This window comes from Trachurus japonicus, chromosome 1 (assembly GCF_045865225.1).
Source record: "Trachurus japonicus isolate A0001 chromosome 1, Traja_1.0".
In the NCBI taxonomy this organism is placed as follows: Eukaryota; Metazoa; Chordata; class Actinopteri; order Carangiformes; family Carangidae; genus Trachurus; species Trachurus japonicus.
This window is the reverse complement of record NC_140907.1, coordinates 18,399,824-18,407,824: the sequence shown is the minus strand read 5'-3', so window position 1 is coordinate 18,407,824 and position 8,001 is coordinate 18,399,824. Positions and strand designations below refer to the sequence as shown.

The following is an 8,001-nucleotide window of genomic DNA, read 5'->3' as shown; positions in this document are numbered from 1 at the left end:
GTCCGTGCAACATTTCAAAAGAATCTTTGTTTAGTTTGAAAAGGTTTGTATTCCAGTGCTTTTGTTAGTTTCACATTTCCAATAGTGACCCAACACTGCAGTTGGCACTGTTAAAGTTAAACAACACAGGGTTTAGAGTATTTCATCTAATTCGGTTTGATGGTGTTATGTACATCTGTGAAAGGGCTTTGATAATATTTCCTTTTATAATGTGTGCCACAGCTATTTCACATAAATCGAAGTTATTACTGAATTGTAGTTGCACTGTTTTGTATTGTGTTAATGAATCGCCTTTGGATAAATGCACAAAAATGCTGCAAAACGTCTTATCAGGGCTTACATAGACTTGCAGCCTTTTAGGGGTTATTATGGAAAAAGCACCTGCAGTGTAAGGTGTTGGAAATGGCATATTCTGATAAATTTGCAATCTTTATGATAAAAAAAAAAGGAAAACGAAATAAATGCCAGGCAGGTTTTATCGAACTGAGTGCATTTGCTGATGGAACATAATGTTGTCTAATTATAGCCTAAGCCTGTGTCTTTCTTGTCTTCTTCTTTTCTTTTCCTTCTTTGTGTTTTGTGCTTTCCTTTTGATGGATTAACTCTCGGCTAAAATCTCCTCGGCACTACTTCAATGAAAAAAAAAAGCTGTGTTAATGGAGGTCTGCATCTAAGATTATCTATCCTCTCAACAAAAGTATTTTAATGGATATATAAACACACCCAACGCTTCATAGACCTCACTTGGTGATGTGTTTTTTTTCTCCCCCAGCCATCTTTAAAAGTCGTTTAATGCTTATGATGGACAGGAGGTGGCAGCAAACTGCACATACCGCATCTTGACCACTGAAAATTACGTCCACGAAAAAGAATTAAAAAAAAAAAAAACCCACCGCAAGCATCTATGGGTAGTTGAGTCTTTTGACGGGAAATATCACTGACGCTAACCTGAAAAACAACTACGTATCCCATGGGTCTTTGCTACCCTAGCCCATGATTTGTTTACAACCGGCAAAACCAGAAGGTACGGGGGAAACTCTTGTGCTTTATTCCTTTAAGTTGTTAAACCACTGACACCGTAAGGGAAAACAATGAATGAACTCTAGGCGATTAAGTTAGCATGTTGGTTAAATCTTCGTAACCGAGTGGGAGTAGATGCTGTTCTGATACGATAACGTTACGTGTTGCTCGGTGTGTGTTAGCTTCAACCGCTAATGTCAACGAGATGTTTGTGTGTAACTTAACGTCAATGTAAATTAGACAGCGTTTAACGTGTAAACTTCACCAGCAACACACAGAAACGTTGGGCAGTGATTCAGGCAACACTAGCCGAATCATTGCTGTGAATTCAACCAAACTACATAAACAGGTCAGGTGAATTTAGGCAGTCTTTACACTAGAGTCCTTGATGCCCAATTCCGATTTGTTGCCTGTATCCGATTATTTTTGACTGTCTATTTACATGTTCTATCAGAAGTCATCCATATCTGATATCTGCTTTTACACCTGCTTTGCTTGTGTGAAACAACCCACTGAACAGTGCTACCATAACAGCTTCAATATTGTTAGTTGTTGTTGTATAGTTTAGTTACTGAAAAAGAGCCTCCCATTGGATATTTACTGCATGGATGATTATGTTTTAGCTTTTCAATTTATTTAACCCTAACTGATGCAGTCTCATTTCAACAACCATGTCAGAAGACACATCCTGTAGCAGTGGAAAGATGTGAATCAAATTATTGGCATGCATCAAGCAAATGAAACATCAGGAGATTGCTGAGAACTGTCCAATGCATTATTAAAAACTGGAAGGATAGTGGGGAACCATCATCTTCAAGGAAGAAATGTGGTCCAATGTGAACACAGAGTTCAGCCCTTAGCCTAACCCCACTGAGAATCTTTGATGATGAATACAACTCTGGACAGAAATGAATGTTGTTGTGACATTGCTGAAGGTTATCGAAACAATGCTACATATGCATGCCGTAAACAAAGCTACAGGCAGTCCAACAAAATATTAGAGTGTGTGACTTTATTTTGGATGGGCAGTGTAAATGATGGACATGGACTGATGAGAAACAGTACTGATCGATTCTCATCTAAACGAATCTAAATCCTCCTCCTGACATAAAACTATGTGAATTATTTCTGCTTCAGCATTAACGGACTGAGAAGGAACTGTCAGGCAGCTCCGTCAGACTCAAGGTATAATAAAGAAATCTTATGTGGCTACTGGCTACCAGCAAGTGTGCGGGCATATCCTCTCCTTTTTCTTTGTAATGAATCCTAATTTGGCAACAAAAATGACGAGATGAATGTTTTAAAACCAGATTTAGAAAGGCCAGTAGTCAGAATCAAGGTAACAACTGACAACTGAACTGAGCAATAAAGGCATCCTGTGGCAGTTTAGCTTTTCATGGCCAGAGTGAATATTTTAAATTACCTTTAATATGCTTTTTTAAAAATACACTGGATAGAGAATATTAGTCAGCAATACCACCTCTCTCTCTCTCTCTCTCTCCCTCCAAGAAAGGTGATGGAGTTTCCTGAAGAGTTTAATCAGCTTGAGCTTCTGAATACACATGGGCATCTGATCCCCCGTGGGGCCAGCAGCCTGTGGTCCAGTAGCAGGAATAAGGACGACGAGGAAGAGGAGGAGGAGGAAGAGGAGGCGAGCCACAGTGAGGACTGGTATCTAGAAAAGGAGGAATCTCTCAAAGACAAACCGGCAGAGCTCTTACTGTGGGCAGCAGAACATAATCGCGTAAGTGACTAAGACTTGTTTTGCTACTCCTGTGTTAAGCAGAGGTTAAGTTGAGCTGGAGGTTGAGATGACTGCTACAAGGGCAGTCAGTCAGTGGCCCCACTTTTACGCAGGCTTTGCATATATTGTCACTGGCTGAAGGTAGAGGTCAATACCCCTGAAAAACAGCCTAGATTTGTTCCCAAAAAATGCATAAAAGATCATTAAAAGCCATCATACTTTAATGACCATTTACTGGGAGTGACCATTCAGCATATAGGTATAAATATGAGTGCTCATTCAGTCTTATTACAGTTTGTTCAGCGCTTCTTTTGAGCTGGCAGGACACACAGAAACAAAGAGACAGACCAACCCACAGAGAAAAGCACTGGTGTTGTATGAATGTAGGACCTTCTAATTGTGCTGACCAATGAGCTGCCATGCCATGAAGTTAATGTGATTGTTTCTCGGGGGGAAAAAAAACCGAATTACTCCGGAAGCTGGTAATTTTAATTGCAGGGGAGAATTTAATTGTCAGGTCTGGAGGGCAGAGAAACACACGTGGTAATCAAGCTGCTGGCTTTCAGTGTCACGACAGTTTAAGTTTTTAAATTACAATCAGTTGGGATTAACTAAATATGACTGAGACTAACAAAGACTGAAAATAGTAAGAATAGTAATACAGTAGATCGGATTGACAAAAAAATATAAATCTTCCTAATCTAAATCTTCCACTGCTTATTAAAATGTGTAATGTTACGGCCACTCATCAAAGTCATATCTTGGCACAGTGTATTGAAGATGATGGTTGTACTGAAAGCAGAACTCCTTGGTCACAACAGAGAGACAGTCATGATCCCTCCCTGCCTCACATAAACTGCCAAGCACATGATTGTGTAAGCACATGCAATTATTGTGTAATTCTGTCAGTAACTCGGATGTTGCTTGTGCGCTTGCTTTTCTGATATTATCAGTTTATTTCAGTTAATAAAGAGCCATTAGAGCTTAACAAATGTTTCTGAGAGATTGACGGCTATGAATGCTGATTATGAATAAAGTACGCAGCATTGCTCACTGAAGTCTTGATGCCCAATAACAAGGTTTAAAAAAACCCTGTTAGCTTTTTTAGAGTTATTTTAACAATATTAAGAAACTTAGTATATTAACATTAACATTCCTAACTTATTTTGTGCAACTAAAAATGATTTTATGCAAAGCAGAAGTGTCCTGTTTTCCTTCTTTTGCCCTCTCACAATACTAGTAGAGTTTAGTGCCAATTTTGATCTATGATCCAAGAGAAACCTTTAAAAGATTGGTATGTACCCATGTGCCATGAATGAACACTAGAGAGTACACGGCTGTCCCCTACTGCAGGTCAACATGCAGTTGTAAAGAAAGGCAAGAAACTAGGCCGAGGGATGGAAATGAAAAAGAAATGAAAAAGCTGTGTGACTATGCACACCACGAGACAATTAATTACACAGAAGGAGAACAGTTGATCGAAAACAAACGCATCTTTTTCTCTTGGACAGTTTCATTAAGTGGCACTAACATAAAAAAACAAAACACTGCACCCTGCAGATAATTACTCTCCACATGGGTGAAAAAAAAGTACATAGGTTTTCCCATGTAACAGTTGCCTCAACACACAATTTAACAGAAATTGGTTATATTTATTGCATGGAGAAAAGATAATAGAATATAAAATTATTCCAAACTGTTAATTTATTTCCATGTGAGTATTTATATCTATAATGTGTGGTTGTTTCTGTAATGCATTACATTCATATCAGTCTGTTCTTCGAGATTTGTTTTTGTTATGAGAGCTTCCTGTTCTTGTCACACTGTGACTGCATACATTACTGCTCCTTATTACTCCTGTTGATATGCTGTAAATTACTGACTCTGCATTGAGTAGAAATGTTTATAATTCTTGTTTCTGGTGTATGCATGTGTGTCCTTGAGGCCATGCTAGTTGAATACAGTGTACATGCATTTACATTCATTCCTTTGTCAAACGTTGTTATCCAAAGCAATGTACAAGTGAGAGATGACACTAAGGGCCTAAAGATTTGCATGTGTAAAAACGTGTGCAAACTTGATTGCACATTTGACATTGACCCAAGCATCAGTGCAGTGAGACACCATTGTACAACTACTGAGTATGACATCTATTCGATAAACGTAAAGAGATTAGGAGTGTTAGGAGGAACAGTATGTGTTTATTTGGCTTGTTAGGGTGTTAGAGGCGATGGGCGAGCAAGTGCTCTCAGAGGAGATGAGTCTTCAAGAGATTCTCCGAGATAAAGGTGAACGTCCTGCTCTGATAGCTTTGGCTGGTTCCACCACCAGGGAGCCACAGACGAGACAAGCAATAGATATAACTCAGACGTGAGTGATGACACTATTCACGTTTCTGAGTTTCTGAGCAACAGTTTAGATTATGCATGGGGATATGTATATCCATAGCAACCAGCTGGCTTATTACTTTTCATCATTGACTCATGTTGGTATAACTCAGTTAGGGCTTCTGTCACAGGAATCAGACACCAAACACTAAAGCAACACTAGTGGCCAGATGTTATTGAGATTACATTTAAATGTCCATATGTCTGATGAAGATCAGTGTAGTTTAAGTTTTTTTTACTACTTCCAGCAAGGGTTCAGGTCTGCCTCGCTTTGAGATGGTCAGATTGAAGAATAGAATAGAATTACTGATGAATGTGCGCGAGTGGACGAGCACAGAATTTTCTCAGAATAGAAGATACTGCAGTCTGGGATTTTTAAATCACAGACAGGAAAGAAATTACTCACATGAATGGTTTGAACAGGATTAAAATTATCAGAGTGATGAGTGAACAATTCCAAGTAGTAGTAGGTTCGTCATTTCCTCACCCAGAGCATATCTGTGTTTTTTCCTCCAGCTTCCAACAGTCCACAGGTTGTTAACGACTGATCCTTTGCTGGTGCACTGCTGTGATGAGGACGGTTACACTCCGCTGCACCGCGCAGCATACAGCGGCCACGTGGAGGTTGTGTCTGCCTTACTCGCTGCCGGCTCTAAAGTCAACCCTCGCACCATGGACGGCTGGACGCCCCTTCACAGCGCCTGCTGCTGGAGCCGCGTCACCGTGGTGAGTGTGCTCCTGCAGCACGGAGCTGACCTGAATGGACAGACCAATGGTGGGCTCACACCCCTACACCTGGCTGCCTCCCGCACCAGCTCCACAAGAACAGACTCTGCACACACTTTGGAGCTGCTCCTCTCCCAACGACACCTGAGGCCGACGCTCCAGAGCAGCAGCAGCGAGACGGCCGGTCAGGTGGCCCGTCGCAGTGGTCCGCACCACTTCCTGTTTGAGATGGCGGAGGACTGTGTCAATGTGGTGGCAGCGTCATGAACGCAATCAAAAATGCAAATCAATTCTCACTTCTTCTTTTTTTTTTTTACATTATGGCCATTGTTATGTCATTATTGAGTAATCTGCCTTTTAGTGAGTTTGATCAGTCCACATTTCTTTGGTCCAACCAACAGTCCAGATCTCACAGATACAGTATAAGGTTTCATATGACAAGCATGAAGAGTTTATATTAAAGAAGCTGAATACAGTGAATCTCCTGCATGTTTCCTTGAAAAACAAAGCTTTGTTGAAAGTCGAGATAATAAACGAAGGCTGCATCCTTGGAGTTATTTTGTTCTGCATCATTGATCTTTGAAAATCTGATCCACTCCTGCTTTTCTTTCCAGCTTTTGTGTGGTAGATATAGCCTGTTCTGCTCAGTTTTCTTTTTTTCCCCCTTCCATACTGTACAAGAATCTCATCATTATATTCTTTATTTAGCTGCTGGTTTTTATAACTCTTTTATTCCAATGAACCAGAGGAGCATACAGCAGCTGCATACCTTAAGAAGCCTTCTGAATTTGTGAAAGCTTTGCAGATTACAGGTTAAATGTTTTTTCCGTGACTGCTGACTCTGTTGGAATAAAAGGCCACTATACTTAGATGAATAGAACTAGGTTGGAACACAAATATTCAATAAGTATTCAAGTATAATCCCACATTTTACCTTTGAACACATTTAGTTGCAGAAATCCTTGAGATTCACTATAGTACGGTAGATTTATAAAGGCAGTAGCTCTGACCTCAACTGAGTGGTGTGTGTTTATATTTGTACTGTATATACCTTGAATATGAATCCTCAAGGACCGGTGTGAATGCCATCATGAAATTTTACTTTTTCTGTGTGAAGTCAGCCCACATTTTTAAACCTCTGTTGAAGCCAAAATATAGTCACAGAATGCTACTGATAGAGCGCCTAAGCTTATCTTTGGGATAATATTAGAAAATCGTGATTAGAGAATGTCAGATGACTGTAAGCAACACAATGCAACATGAAGTAGTTTTTTTAATAGCTTCTGTCACTATGTCAACACAGCTGATGTCAGTAAGTCGGCTCATCATGTCTCATTAAAACTGTCAGGTGTCGGGGCGTCATTTAGCTCAGTTGGTAGAGCAGGTGCCCCATATACAAAGGCTTTAGTCCTCGCTGCAGCCGGCCCCGTATTGAATCCTGGCTCGGGCGGCCCTTTGCTGCTTGTCATTCCCCCTCTCTCTCCCTCCCTCTCCATTTCCAGTCTCTCTCGGACTATTGAATAAAGGCAAAACGGCCAAAAATATAATTTATTTATAAAATATAAAACTGTCAGGTGTCATGTTTGAATAGCAATCAAACAAAATGAGAATCTCTTGAGTCTGGACTTCTCTAATATCTTAACAGAAATATGATTTAAGAAATCATTCTGCTACAGTTATTTCAATATGTATTGCAACAGCATTTTACCAGTTATTTAACTGTTTTTGCTGAAATTAGTGGAAGTCTATCACCATCTGCACATGTCAAGGTGATGCCTGTTTTGCTTCTCAACTGCCCAAGACATATTTACATATTATATTTACAGACATATTTATATAGCTGATTTTCATCATCGCTCCACTTATTTTGTCAAACATACTTTTAGACGACAAGATGCTGCCGGTCCAAGCTTGCTCTGAATAGATAAATACTGATCTTTCATGTCTTTCATGTCTTCAAATTCTGCATAGAAGAGAAAGGGCAGCAGTTCAACTAAACCCACGCCACAGTTTCTTTCTGCCGTCACAGAACACTCGTATGTGTATTTGAGGGATTTTCAAGCAACTCTTTGGCATCTGTGTGATGTCTCCGAGTTGTTAATCGTGACCCCTGTCTAAACAAAA

The 8,001-nt window shown here is 39.9% G+C and overlaps 1 protein-coding gene across 3 annotated transcripts; it reads left to right on the top strand.

Moving 5' to 3' along the window:
• The first annotated feature begins 897 nt into the window (after window positions 1-897).
• On the top strand, window positions 898-6,524 carry ankrd49 (ankyrin repeat domain 49). 3 transcript variants are annotated; one of them, XM_085778280.1, is made up of 3 exons: window positions 898-1,024; window positions 2,534-2,764; window positions 5,668-6,524. In XM_085778280.1, the coding sequence occupies exons 2-3, from the start codon at window positions 2,537-2,539 to the stop codon at window positions 6,142-6,144; spliced, it is 705 nt and encodes a 234-aa protein (XP_085634406.1). In that variant the 5' UTR covers window positions 898-1,024; window positions 2,534-2,536; the 3' UTR covers window positions 6,145-6,524. The 3 variants fall into 3 exon arrangements, with proteins under 3 accessions (XP_085634406.1, XP_085634396.1, XP_085634416.1); XM_085778270.1 differs by having other exon boundaries at window positions 903-1,024; window positions 2,530-2,764; window positions 5,668-6,316; XM_085778290.1 differs by lacking the exon at window positions 898-1,024 and adding an exon at window positions 1,808-1,816 and having other exon boundaries at window positions 5,668-6,316.
• Window positions 6,525-8,001: the final 1,477 nt, after the last annotated feature.